Source organism: Podarcis cretensis, assembly GCF_951804945.1.
Source record: "Podarcis cretensis genome assembly, chromosome: 11".
Taxonomy (NCBI): domain Eukaryota; kingdom Metazoa; phylum Chordata; class Lepidosauria; order Squamata; family Lacertidae; genus Podarcis; species Podarcis cretensis.
The window spans coordinates 56,653,242-56,668,268 of NC_137180.1; the positions used below are offsets into that span (position 1 = coordinate 56,653,242).

General features: G+C 47.1%; 1 protein-coding gene across 3 annotated transcripts in view; it reads left to right on the forward strand.

The window, feature by feature from the left end:
• The window catches only part of ZBTB7C (zinc finger and BTB domain containing 7C), a 253,149-nt gene extending 238,436 nt beyond the window's left edge, over window positions 1-14,713 (forward strand). For all 3 annotated transcript variants that reach the window (XM_079994871.1, XM_079994869.1, XM_079994870.1), the window contains 2 exons: window positions 8,465-9,131; window positions 10,799-14,713. In XM_079994871.1, coding sequence (XP_079850997.1) covers window positions 8,465-9,101 — 637 coding nt within the window. In that variant the 3' untranslated portion in view covers window positions 9,102-9,131; window positions 10,799-14,713. The remainder of the gene's footprint in view (window positions 1-8,464; window positions 9,132-10,798) is intronic.
• The last annotated feature ends 314 nt before the right edge of the window (window positions 14,714-15,027 follow it).

Below are 15,027 nucleotides of genomic sequence, written 5' to 3' on the forward strand. Positions count from 1 at the left end.
ATAATAATAATAATAATAATAATAATAATAATAATAATTTATTTGTACCACGCCCATCTGGCTGGGTTTCCCCAGCCACTCTGGGCGGCTTCCAACAAAGATTAAAAATACATTAAAATGTCACACATTAAAAACTTCCCTGAACAGGGCTGCCTTCAGATGTCTTCTAAATGTTCGGTAGTTGTTTTACTCTTTGACATCTGGTGGGAGAGTGTTCCACAGGGCGGGTGCCACTACTGAGAAGGCCCTCTGCCTGGTTCCCTGTAGCTTTGCTTCTCACAGTGAGGGAACCACCAGAAGGCCCTCGGTGCTGGACCTCAGCGTCCGGGCTGAACAATGGGGGGTGGAGACGCTGGTTCTGGTTCAATTCCTGGCACCCCCAGCAGGACAGGGGGAGATTTCTGCCTGAAATCCTGGACTTTCACAGCCATTCAGCATAGGCAGGCCTGAGCTAGATGAACCGATGTTCTGACTGAAATACAGCTTCCAATTTCTGCGATCGCTGAAGTTTCTCAAGAGGCATTGCCCCTCCTTTGTTGCTGCCTTGAAACAAAATTAGGGAAAGAAAGAAGCTGTGCTTCTGTCACTGCTCATGGAGACCCTCAACCCCTAGGAACAGCTGAAGAATTTCTCTTGTCCTTGGAAAAAATGGTGAAATGGTACCCTGCCCCCCCACTATAAAGGTAAAGGGACCCCTGACCATTAGGTCCAGTTGTGGCCGACTCTGGGGTTGCAGCACTCATATCGCTTTATTGGCCGAGGGAGCCGGCGTACAGCTTCTGGGTCATGTAGCCAGCATGACTAAGCCACTTCTGGTGAACCAGAGCAGCGCACGGAAATGCTGTTTACCTTCCTGCCAGAGCAGGACCTATTTATCTGCTTGCACTTTGACGTGCTTTCGAACTGCTAGGTTGGCAGGAGCAGGGACTGAGCAACGGGAGCTCACCCCGTTGCAGGGATTCAAACCGTGACGTTCTGATCGGCAAGTCCTAGGCTCTGTGGTTTAACCCAGAGCGCCACCCGCGTCCCTATAATAATAGAATAGAATAGAATAGAATAGAATAGAATAGAATAGAATAGAATAGAATAGAATAGAATAGAATAGAATAGAATAGAATAGCGGACCCACCACTATATTGTTCCACAAATAGGGTAGAGAATTTCAAGAGGCCATTGGTACCCAGCAATCATTCACTGTAGCTGCTCTATTTTCCAGGCAGCAGTCTGGGGGCTGGAAGTATATTCTAGCTTGCAAACAGACCCTTATTACAGTACCTTCTCTGTTGCTCCCACCTGACATTTCCATTGCAAAAACAAGGGTCTGGTTCTCCTGTTAAAGATGGCAAGGCTCTTTTATACAGCAGGCCTCACCTAGCAAGTAAGGATTTCCTAAGAAGTGCAGGGCATTATATACAAAACTCAAAGAGACATGTGCACATTCAGATCAGAGAATCAGAGTTGTAGAGTTGGAAGAGGGTCATCTGGTCCAACCACTGCAGATGACTAGATGACACAATGAGATCCAAGAAAGGCGAGTCCACCAGCTCTTGTGGGAGTCTGTTCCATTGTTGAACAGCTCTTACTCCCAGAAAGTTCTTCCTGGGGTTTAGTTGGAATCTCCTTTCTTGTAACTTCAAGCCATTGGCTCAAGTCCTATCATCCAGAGCAGCAGAAAACATACCTACTCCATCTTCCATATGACAGTCCCTTAGGTATTTGAAGATGGCTGTCATGTCTTCTCCTCTTCTCCAGGCTCCTTCGACCGTTCCTCATCAGGTTTGGTTTCCAGACCCTTGATCACCTTGGTTGCTCTCCTCTGCACATGTTCCATCTTATCAGTATCCTTCTCAAACTGTGTCAACCTGAACTGGACACAGGATTCTAAATGCAGTCTGGCCAAGGCAAAATAGAGTGGTACAGTGGACGCTCGGGTTGCGAATGTGATCCGTGCAGGATGCACGTTCGCAACCTGCCACATTCGCAACCCACAGCGATGCACCGGCACACGCATGGGTTGCGATTCAGTGCTTCTGCATATGCGCAAAGCGTGATTTAGTGCTTCTGCGCATGCACGACCCCCAAAACCCGGAAGTAACCCATTCCTGTACTTCCAGGTTTTGGTGGGTCCGTAACCCAAAAAAACGCAACCTGAAGCGTCTTTAACCCGAGGTATGACTGTACTGTGGCTTCCCGTGATCTGATGTGGAATCTTTCTCACGAACATGCACACACTTAACTTTAGGGAGGAAGTAGATTCACAAGAAGAGCACTAGCAGATCATATCAAAGGTTCATGAGCCCATTTCCCCCAGTAGCCAATTTGATGCCTATTTAGGAAGACCACCAGCAACAGGGTGGCTTTAACTTCCACCCTTAGCAAGGCAAAGTCTGCCTTTCTGTGCCGGTGAGCACATCTGGAATTTTGAGGAAGTTCTGTGGGCATCAGTCACAATTCACATTTAAAGTAACACTGTTCCTATACTGGGAGGCTCATTTTCCTTATGAACAAAAATGTTTTGAAGCTTTCCAATTACAGTCTGGCAGGGCTTCCTGGGATCCACTAAGATGGCTTTGTGGCCTTAGAAATTGGCTCCAAAATCAGACAGACAACCTCTCAGATAATCAATGATCTCCAATTCCCATCAGTTCCAACCAGCATGATTTTTTTTTGGGGGGGGGGGTTGGGAGTTCAGCCAGGGGAGTGCTACGGGTTCCCCAGTCCATGGTGGCACCAGGTTTGTGCCAAGCACCCTGGTGTTGCAAAAACAAATGCTAAGATCGTAGCAGTAGTTTAAAGTACTGCTGCAGTTTTGTGTGGATTTTTTAATTTTTATTTTAAGGACTGCATCATGCCAAGCCATGATTCATGCATCCTTGGACTGGTATCAACATGCAAGTTGGTGACGGGACCATTTGCAAATCCATTGTGCACAGAGGGAGGCAATTGCTCTTTCCTGACCCTCCCAGGTTGCATCATGCTGTTTGCAAACCCTCTGAAGGGTTGGTTCCAAGAGCACAATCTGTGTTCTTGCATGCTGGTACAGCTCACCTTGGAATGAATGGATGGGGCTGAGCTGTGGAACATGGTGGAATTATTGGGCTTATTAGTTTACAGCTTACTAGTTCACAGCAGCTAGACTGGTGACTGGGAGTGGCCGCCGAGACCACATACAGTGGTGCCCCGCAAGACGAACGCCTCGCAAGACGGAAAACCCGCTAGACGAAAGGGTTTTCCGTTTTGGAGGCGCTTCACAAAACGACTTTCCCTATGGGCTTGCTTCGCAAGACGAAAATGTCTTGCGAGTTCCTGCGGGGTTTCCCCCCCCCTTTTCCCCCCTTTTCCTAAGCCCTAAGCCGCTTATCAGCTGATTTGCTAAAAGCCACTAAACCGCTAATAGCGCTAATCCGCTAAGCTGTCAATGGGCTTGCTTCGCAAGACGAATAAACCGCTATACGAAGAGCCTAACGGAACGGATTAATTTCGTCTTGCGAGGCACCACTGTAACACCGGTCTTGAAAGACCTACACTGGCTCCCAGTACGTTTTCAAGCACAATTCAAAGTGTTGGTGCTGACCTTTAAAGCCCTAAACGGCCTCGGTCCTGTATATCTGAAGGAGCATCTCCACCCCTATCGTTCTGCTCAGACACTGAGGTCCAGCACCGAGGGCCTTCTGGCAGTTCCCTTGCTACGAGAAGCCAAGTTACAGGGAACCAGTCAGAGGGCCTTCTCAGTAGTGGCGCCTGCCCTGTGGAATGCCCTCCCACCAGATGTCAAAGAGAAAAACAATTACCAGACTTCTAGAAGCCATCTGAAGGCAGCCCTGTTTAGGGAAGCTTTTAATGTTTAATAGACTATTGTATTTTAATATTCTGTTGAAAACTGCCCAGAGTGGCTGGGGAAACCCAGCCAGATGGGCGGGGTATAAATAATAAATAATGATGATGATGATGGTTATAGTGCCATCAGTCGACGTGGCACTTTCTCACATAGACAAAAGGGGCATGCCCCTTACATGGAGGAGCTTACGGTATAAAAGTTGAGGGTGATGGAGAATGGATGGGGGGGGGGAGGACAGGGAACAAGGGGTGCACAGTTTTTGGTGCTTCACCTCAAAAAAGACATTGCATTGCTGGGAAACATGCAGAAGGGATAGCCAGCATTGCATCATCAAGATGTTTTGGCCAAAGCCCAGCAACGATGAGCTTGGTAGCCCCACCCGGAGGGTATCAGATTGGCTACGCACTTTCATTGGAATAAGTCCCATTGAATTAGATGCCTCTTACGTCTGAGCAGAGAACTGCACTGTTAAATGAATGAAGGGTTGGAAAACTAGAAGGACAGGTCAAAGGGTTGGAGGTCTTTTAGTCTAGAAGAAGAAATGATTCAGCAGGGGGTCGTTGAAGGTTGAGTTGTCACAAAATAGTGACGAGAAAGCTATGGGTAGAAAGAAGTTTTTCTCCTAGCTCATAATGCTAGAACTCAGGGAGATCCGAGGAAACTGAATCTTGGAAGATTTAGGATGGTTAAATGGAGGACTTCTTCATACAAACACATAACTGAAGCATGGAAGTGGTGACGGACGCTGGCTTATGTGTCTTTAAGAAGATGCTAGGCATGTTTCTGGTGGAAGATCAAAGGCTGTTAGCCAGGATGGCAACATAGAACCTGCATGTTCAGGTGCAGTATACTTCTGAATATCAGTTGATGAGGAGCATCTACAGGAGAGGACCATCACCTCCAAGCTCTGCTTGTGGGCTCTGGTTGGACTTGGACAGCGTACAAAGCAGACCACTGGAGGTTTCTTAGGGACAATGATCAAATGCATTTTCCGGCTTTGTTTCAGCTGGGAATGGGTGGGGTGTCTCAACCTGTGTGCAAGGTAAATAGCAGCCCTTGGCTACACCCAGAATACACGGTGCACCAGAGAAGTGTTTGTTGTTGTTGTTTTAAGTGGCAAGCCACTGGTATAGAAGCCATGCGGGCTGACTGTGTAACAGGGTGGAGTTTGCACAAAGGACAAAGAGCCCTCCCTGTGACCCTGGTTCTCAGACTGATCTTGTGACACCACTGTCAAGACGTTCAGCATTGGCCAATGAAGTGGTGCAGCAAAAGTGGGCATGCGTTGAGAAATTAGAATTAGAATTTTATTATTATGGTCATAGACCAGTTCCGGGTCACTTACAATATCAGGAAAATCTTAAAACACAACAGGGATACATTGGGTTGCAATTGGGTATAACAGAGACAATTCAGATGTAGCGGCAGTTAAATATATATATAAAATATATATATATAATATATATAATTATATATAATATAAATATAATATATAATGAGAAGGGCCATAGCTTAGTGGCAGAGAACCTGCCTTGCATGCAGAAGGCCTCAGATCCAACCTCCAACATCTCCAAGTAGACCTGGGAGAAACTCTGTTTCGGAAACCCTGGAGAGCAAGTCAGCATGGGAGCCCTGGGATGACACTTTGCCCAGGGCTCCCTCAGTCCTGGAGATCCGCTGCCAGTCAGCATGGGAGCCATGGGATGACACTTTGCCCAGGGCTCCCTCAGTCCTGGAGAGCCGCTGCCAGTCAGCATGGGAGCCATGGGATGACACTTTGCCCAGGGCTCCCTCAGTCCTGGAGAGCCGCTGCCAGTCAGCATGGGAGCCATGGGATGACACTTTGCCCAGGGCTCCCTCAGTCCTGGAGATCCGCTGCCAGTCAGCATGGTGGCCATGGGATGAGACTTTGCCCAGGGCTCCCTCAGTCCTGAAGCCAGCCCTGAATTACAGAGATGCTGGAGGCTGAGTTCTGCATCTAAGGCATGTTCACTGAGTTATGACCCCTTCCCAATAGTAGGACCTCCCCTGCCGTCAGCACTATGCATTTAAAGCAGCATCGTGCCCCTTTAAAAGATGCTGTGGCTTCCCCTACAGAATCTTGGGAACAACAGAGCTCCCATTTCCATGGTGGTTTAAGCATCAGTCCTTCTTTCCAGGGAACTCTGGGAATTGTAGCTCTCTGAGGAGGACCAGTGTCTCCTAACAACTCTCAGCACCCTTAGCTGCATTTAAAACAGAATGGAAGATGCGGATTTGAGATGTGGATTTGTGCTGCCACCTGCTGGCTCCAGGAACTCTCTGCTTGCTCAGTTCTTTGTGTGCTAAGCTTTCCGCACAGCGAGGTCCAGTTGCGGCATCTAAGATGGTTTCTAGGAATCATTGTTTGACTTGTGTCTGCATCTACTGTGGCAAAAAGTTGGAGGTCCCTCAGCCTGTTTGATGTGGCCTCTCTTCAGTTGCCTGGATCCAGTTCTTGGAAGTCGTCCCCAAATCCCAACTAGATTAGCCCATTTTAGAATCACAGAATTGTCATCTAGTCCAACCCCCTTCAGGGACGCGGGTGGCGCTGTGGGTTAAACCACAGAGGCTAGGACTTGCCGATCAGAAGGTTGGCAGTTCGAATCCCCGCAAAGGGGTGAGCTCCTGTTGCTGGGGCCCTGCTCCTTCCAACCTAGCAGTTTGAAAGCACGTCAAAGTGCAAGTAGATAAATAGGCACCGCTCTGGCGGAAAGGTAAACGGCGTTTCCATGCACTGCTCTGGTTCAGCAGAAGTGGCTTAGTCATGCTGGCCACATGACCCAGAAGCTGTACGCCGGCTCCCTCGGCCAGTAAAGCGAGATGAGCGCCGCAACCCCAGAGTCGGCCACAACTGGACCTAATGGTCAGGGGTCCCTTTACCCTTTACCAACCCCCTGCAATACAGGGATCCTGCCCACAGCTGCCCCTGGGTGGGCTTGAACCACCATCCTGTTGGTTAACAGCCAGACCCATCGAAAGAACTGTGCGTGCGAATTTGACAATGTAGCCCATGTTTTTATACCGAGTACCGTTGGGTTTTTTTTGCAGCTGAATAAATTAAGAAAAATAAGTATGGAGGAACAGGTATTGTTCTCTCCTTGATTAAGCTACCCAAGGATTCTTGGAGATCTTCAAAAAAAAAAAAAAAAAAAAAAAAGGTTGGCCAGTCATCTGTTAGAGATGCTTCAAAACACCTTAAGAAGCCAATGAATGTAATATAGCAGTTGCCAAGCGATTGCTGTGCCACCAAGACTGAAATTGTAGGGCCCATGTTTAGTAAGCAGCACCCACCCACCTGGGGATTGTTACAGTTTATTTACATGCCACCAGAAAGGGCCCCCCAAGGCAGCTTCCAGAGAAGAAACACAGGATTTCAAAAATGCAAATTACAAATTATTTTTTTGAAAATTCAAAACAGGATCTTAACATTTCAAAAACGTGAAGATCCACGTGAAGGCCACTGCGACAGGCATTTTTAGGAGCCTAGAAGTGCTTTCCTCATATTTATATTCTTTTATGATGTTCATGTTACCTTATGGAGTACTAAAAGGCAATGTTTATACAATTTCTAACTGAACGTTTTCCCTTAACTGTTCTTTTCAAAGTTGTGTTTCTCTTAAGGGTTTTGTGGTTCTTTTCCTTTAGCTATAGTCCATCAACACTGAATGGCCCACAGAGTCTCCATTTGATTCATAGAATCATAGAATTGCCGAGTTCTTCCTGATGTTGAGTCAGAATCTCATTTCTTGTAACGTGAAGCCATTGGTCGTACACTCCAGAGCAGGAGAAAACAAGCTACGTCCATCTTCCATGTTCCATAGCCCTTTAGATATTTGATTATGCCTATCATATCTCCTATCATTCTCCTCTTTACCAGGCTAAACATACCCAGCTCCCTCAACCATTCCTCATAAGGCTTGGTTTCCAGAACATTCCTGTGTTCCTAAACTAGCCTCCCCCCCCCAATCTTGTGACTCCAGATGGTACTGGATTCCCAACTCCCATCCATCTCAGCTGACCTGGCCAGCTGTCAGTGATGTTGTGAACTGTAGTCTGAGGACCACAGATTCAGAGAGGACCTAATAATAATAATAATAATAATAATAATAATAATAATAATAATAATTTATATTCCGCCCATCTGGCTGGGCTTCCCCAGCCACTCTGGGCGGCTTCCAACAAAATATTTAAATACAGTAATGCATTAAACATTAAAAACTTCCCTAAACAGGGCTGCCTTCAGATGTCTTCTAAAAGTCTGGTAGTTGTTTTTCTCTTTGACATCTGGTGGGAGGGCGTTCCACAGGGTGGACGCCACTACCAAGAAGGCCCTCTGCCTGGTTCCCTGTAACTTGGCTTCTCACAGTGAGGGAACCGCCAGAAGGCCCTCAGCGCTGGACCTCAGTGTCCGGGCAGAACGATGGGGGTGGAGGCGCTCCTTCAGGTCTACTGGGCTGAGGCCGTTTAGGGCTTTAAAGGTCGGCACCAACACTTTGAACTGTGCTCGGAAATGTGCTGGGAGCCAATGTAGGTCTTTCAAGACCAGTGTTATGTGGTCTCGGAGGAGCTGCCCCAGACTGATAATGTTGCTTCTCCTTTCTGCAGGCAAGACAAGCTGAAGATCCACATGCGGAAGCACACGGGAGAAAGGCCCTACCTCTGCATCCACTGCAACGCCAAATTCGTCCACAACTACGACCTGAAGAACCACATGCGCATCCACACAGGCATCCGCCCTTACCAGTGCAAGTTCTGCTACAAGAGCTTCACCCGCTCGGACCACTTGCACCGCCACATCAAGCGCCAGAGCTGCCGGATCTCCCGGCCCAGGAGGGGGCGCAAGCCGGCCACCTGGAGAGCGGCCAGCTTGCTGTTTGCGCAGAACGGCCAGCCGGACGACAAGAGCTTCCTGGTGCCACCGGCCCTCCAGGAGATGAGCGGCCATCTTGGCGGCGCGGCCATGTGCCTTCCGGGCCCCAGCCCTAAGCATTTTATGGACGGGGCCAAGAATGCTCTGAATTTGCAAGAGCTGGAGAGCCAGTTTGAGGAAACCCAAATGAAGCTCTTTGGGCGGACACACCTGGACGTGGAGAGGAATGGAGGCCTCCTTGCCTTCGCGCTGGGCCACAACGAGAGCCTCTCGGCCCGGCCGTATTTCTCCCTTCCCGACCCCTGGGGGACCGGGTTCAATGGACTGGCGGGACTCAACCACCTTGCTCCCATTTCCGAAGCGAGCAACTAAGTGCCACCTTCTATCCAATGGATGGTTTTGGTAGGTTGATTGTTGGCAGAGGAGCTATATTTCAGCTAGGAAGCCAAATCATGTGCAATTCTGACTCTTTACTTCTTTCTCTCCCATACAGTACATGTGATTGGTTAACTCTGGTCACATGGGAAGTACAGTAGTACCTTGGTTCTCAAACTTAATCCATTCCGGAAGTCCGTTCCAAAACCAAGGTGCACTTTCCCATAGAAAGTAAAGCAAAACAGATTAATCCGTTCCAGACTTTTAAAAACAACCCCTAAAACAGCAATTTAACATGAATTTTACTATGTAACGAGACCATTGATCCATAAAATGAAAGCAATAATCAATGTACTGTACTTTAAAATAAATAAGACAGTATTGTAGATGATAATTTTTTTAAAAATAATAATTCTTATCTGCACTGCTGATAGTCATTGTTTGGATGAGGGGCTTTTATCCATTTCTGCAGTTACACTGCGTTCAATCAGTAACTGAACTGGGTTCCACAAAGTCACAAAAAACAAATTAACTGAAAAAGCCTCAAAAACAAAAAAAACCCAAATAAATAGCAAAAACAAAAGCGCCAAACTTATTCCATTCCGGAAGTCCATTTGACTTCTGAAATGTTCGAAAACCAAGGCGCAGCTTCTGATTGGTGCAGATGCCCCAGAAACAATAGCCGACATCGGATGTTCAGCTTCCGAAAAATGTTCGAAAACCGGAACACTTACATCTGGGTTTTTGGCGTTTGGGAACCAAGGCGTTTGAGAACCAAGGCACCACTGTATCTTATTACATCCGCCATTTTGTTTTGTGCGTGAGTGACTTGACTACAATGGCTGCATCTCCATGAACACTGAAGAAGAGGCAGCGTTAGATAACTGTCTCTCCAAACGCAACAGAGGATAGGAGTGCTAGATCTTAGGACACAGCCAGTCTGTTATGGGAAGAAACATTGGGGTCCCGAGCTGTTGAGGGCTTTAAAGCACCAGCGCTTCACATTGGGCTTGGAAGCACATAGGCGGCCAATGTTAATTCTTTCAGAACAGGTGTAATATGTATCAGTTGAAATTCCAGAAGACAGTTTCTGCGCTCATTGAAGCCTCTAAAGGTAAAGGTAAAGGTAAAGGGACCCCTGACCAATAGGTCCAGTCATGGCCGACTCTGGGGTTGTGGTGCTCATCTCGCTTTACTGGCCGAGGGAGCCGGCACACAGCTTCCGGGTCATGTGGCCAGCATGACTAAGCCACTTCTGGTGAACCAGAGCAGTGCACGGAAACACCGTTTACCTTCCCGCCGGAGCAGTACCTATTTATCTACTTGCACTTTGACATGCTTTTGAACTGCTAGGTTGGCAGGAGTAGAGACTGAGCAATGGGAGCTCACCCCATTGCGGGGATTCGAACCACCGCCATTCTGATCGGCAAGTCCTAGGCTCTGTGGTTTAACCCACAGCGCCACCCGTGTCCTCATTGAAACGTCTAGGTTGTCCATAAGGGCAGTCCCACAAACTGTGCGTTACAGTAGTCTAGCTGGGAGGTTACCAGAGAGCATGGCAATCCCCCATTTTTATGTGCAACCTTCCTTCCAAGAATAATGGAAGAAAAACCATAGGACCATGACTTTAAAAAATGGACTACTGAAAGCAAATTTCCCTGTACCTGAAATTTCTTTTCTTTTTCTCTCTGTAGGCCCCCTTCAGCACTGCTTGGCTCCCTCTGGTGAAGGGACCTTTCAAGGATCAAAGACTTTTTTTCTTACTGGAAGACTGTTGAGAATTAAATCAACCCCCCCCCCCAAAAAAAAACTGCCTGCGTTTGTTTAAAACCCACCAAAAGACTTCTCTTATTTGCACCAATGTGGGGAAGGAGAACAGAATCTTTCAAGAACCGCGTCAGACTATTTTTGTTTCTAAATGTACAGACATCTTTCTGAGCTACTGTTTTGCAGATTATGGCTTCCTTCAGGTTTTGAGGGGTTATTTGAGTGTGGGGAGGGCTTGAGGCGGGGGTGGGGAGTGTCCTACGATTTGGAGTCCTTGTAAAATATCCAAAGATTCTGAGTACTGTATAATCTACAAGAACTTGAAGCAAAAGGGACATGCTTTGGTTATGTTTCCTGTTTGTTGGGACGGGGTATTGTCAGTAGGGTGGATGATCCTTTGGAAATTTTCTATTTATAACTATTTTTATGTGACTGCTTTATGTAAAAAGAAGAATGGGGGTGGGATACCATGTCAAACAGATTTGCCTTAGATAATCAAGGGACAATCATCCTTAACTCTTGTGGACTCTCTAGATTCTTGTTTTAAAAGACCGGAAAAGATACTTTTATGTATTTATTAAGCAGTATTAGTTGATTTTCTTTTTCTTAAATTATTGGCAACATGCAGGGTTTTAAAAAAATGCACATCAGTAAAACACGGGGAAGGAAAAGGCTGATTCACACATGACAGGGCAGCAAACCTGGGTTTGTCACCAGGTGCACACTCAGCAGGTGACATAACCGTGGCCGGTCATGGTTTTTGACAAATGTACTTCGATAATGCATGTGTTTGTAAGCGTATGGGCCACATGTCCTTAAGACATCTTCAGGGTACACCGTAGAAACGTAATGTGTGAAAAGATGCTAGCAGGTGTTCCAAAATTTAACCCAGCCTTCCCCCAACCTGGTGCCCTTCAAACGTTTTGAACTACAACACCCAGTTCAAGCCCACCTATGTACATTTAGTGCCATTCTGTTTGACGTATGGGACCCCCAGAATGGGCTGCTTCCAAAGGCCTTTTCCATGTGACTTTGCACCTTATTAGACTTCTTGATTGTTAAAGGGAACAATGGACGCTGATTATGTTGCTGTTGTTAACAAGTTAAGGCTGATTGCCCCTGGATGATCTCATTTGGGTTACCGTATATGTTAGCTGGCTCGTGGCTGGGCTCATTTTCTGGTGGAAGGGACATTTACAGACCATAATGCTCTCGCAGCTTCTTGACATTTCACTGCAATGCAGCCCCCCGGCATCCCATAATTGCAGCTGCCTGCTTCGAGGGGGCGAATACCCCATTGTGGGCTGCCCTGCCCTTGACTAATTGTTCCCTGTGATCAAGTATGTGTAGAATTTTCCACAGCATCCGGAACCTAGATTCTGACAACCTTCCGCTTTCCTGTTTTATTTCTCTTTGGTTTTTGTTTTTATAAATAATGCATACTTCTAGACCCTATGATTTTGGAGATACATTTGAAGTCATGTGACATGGACAGCTGCTCACTTTGGTGCAACGAGCTCTGGTTGGTGCCTTGGTGAGAGATCTGCTCTACAATGGGATTTCAGCACCACACACACATAAAGGGATGGTTGCCCCTCCACTGAAGTGAACAGGAAATCTTGCTTCCGCAGAAGCTCTCTCTGTGTGTCAGCATCACAGCAAACAAGAGGTTCTGGACTATAGCAGCTTCTGGAACTTTGGAGATAGGTTTGAAGCTCAGTTATGCATCTGCTGCATTGCTGAGCTTCATCATCTACCCATGCGCCTTGCGTTTCAGTTCCCCCGAAGCTATCCACATGTCTGCCATGCAGGTGGAAGCAACTGTGGGCTTTTCTGCCTCTCTCCCCACTCCAACTGCAGGCAAAAACAGCTGCTGCCAGAGAGTTCTGTGAAAATAGTAGACACAGACGTTCTCTCTCTGGTAAGGAGAAGGTAGATGCAGCTAGCAGGGTGCAAGTACTCTCTTCTTTTGGGGAGACTGGGGAATGGTGTGACCCAGAAGGAATCTCTCCAGCTTCACATCAAGTCCTCCTAGATCAGGGATGAAGAACCAGTGGCTTACCAGTTGTTGGACTTGAACAGCCCAAGAAAACATGGTCAGGGATGATGCCCAGCAAGATCTGGAGGGGCCACAGGTCCACCACCTCTGCCCTGGAAGATGCCAGCACAGGGAGAATGGTGTGTTTTAAATGTCTCCCCACATTTAGAGGGTAATACCTGAACTTGCCCATCACATCTGCTAGTGCTAAAACAGGAAATTGCCACACAGACATTCCCAAAACACATTTCCAACATTAGGAGACTTTATTCTGATCCAGAATAAAACTGGCGTATAACTGAGCAGGGTTTTGTGCAGAAGATATTTGCATGAATTGCAACGGATTTGTTCCATTTATCAGAATTGGAGGGGAGGGCCTCTCACTCATGCAGAAGATTAAGGGTGCTTGCTATCCTGTAACTCATTCCTCACAATGTGCAGGATGAATATTCTGATGTACCAGCTTGCCCAGGGAGGTTCATTCTGATCAAGGGTATCGCTGGAGACAACGCAAAATCTGACAGGCCACAGTCCAACATAGCTGAGCTGGCCAAAGCCCATCGGAATCAATACTAAAAGTGGGTTGAGCTCCTGAGTATGGACTGATTCCCAAATGACGAATGGACCATCACAGGCATGTCTGAATGGACCACCACAGGTGCAAAACCACAGGCAGAGCTTGCCTATCTGTTTGCACTTCCAACACACAGGTCTTCCAGTGGTGTCAGTTCACACCTTCAGCTGCCAATCACAAAGTGCACAGTAATGAAGTTTGAGAGAGAAGGAAGTGGTGGGAAACACTTGAGTAAGAACAGAATCGAAGAACAGATTGCAATAAAATGCCCCAGTCAAATACTCTGCTATAGGCCCTAAAGCTTTGATGCCTGGATTCATCCACCCTTCCCAAAGGCTTCTTGAGGGAATTCTCTGCAAGAGGGGAGCACTTTGCAGGCATTGCTTTGTACGGGTGTCCAGTCCACAGCGACCACCTTTGTTGTGGTAGATGAGGAGAATTGCACGGTGAAGCACATAGAAGCAGAGAGGGGCAATGGAGATTTGTGTGTGTGTGTTAACTGAAATTTCAGAAGACGGTTTAAAAATCACCAGCGGGCAAGGATTCAAGGCCCACCATAGCCCTTCCCTGTGACTTGAGAAACCTGAATCAATTGTGCAAAATAGTAGGCGGGGTGAAAACCTGTGGTATAAGTGATGCAAAGTTGAAAGAAATGATTTAGCATTGCTTCAGTTTGCATAATTTACGCAAGCCACAGGACCCAGCTTTTGTATTGCTCAGGAGCAGATTATTATTATTAAGCATTAAGTACACATGGCCCTGACTATTTTGATCTTTCCATTACCCTTTCTGCTTCCACATGATTGGATCTCATTACATACCGATAACACTTGACATGGTGAACAAAGTGGAAGTCCCAAGCCATGGCATTCCCCCTGCTTCAAATGTTACCCATGTGGTCCCGGACATGGACCAGAGGCAATCATTCTGCAAGCCTTCCTTTTAGCCAAGTGGTTGTTCTGCACAGATGTTTCAAGATACCTTGAGGATGACCTTGCATGAGCATCTCTGGCCAGGGCAGTGAGCGGTCCATGTGAACATGTCGAGCAAATGTCTTACTTGCACTAATTGCTGTAGAGCAGAATGTGATCAGACTCTTTCCATTTGATTTAATTTGGGGGCAGGGAAGAAATTGCAAATCCCATCCACTGACAAGGAGCCGGTCCTGTAAACATACCTATTGCACATTTTTGCAACCCGTGGACAAAATAAAATATTATCTCAAATCAACCAGTCTCCTAAACCTCTCAGAATTATGTGTTGTTATTTGATCTGCATCTGTTTCTTAAAGGTAAAGGTAAGGGGACCCCTGACCATTAGGTCCAGTCGTGGCCGACTCTGGGGTTGCGGCGCTCATCTCGCTTTATTGGCTGAGGGAGCCAGCATACAGCTTCCAGGTCATGTGGCCAGCATGACTAAGCCGCTTCTGGCGAACCAGAGCAGCGCACGGAAACGCCGTTTACCTTCCCGCCAGAGCGGTACCTATTTATCTACTTGCACTTTGACATGCTTTCAAACTGCTAGGTTGGCAGGAGCATGGACCG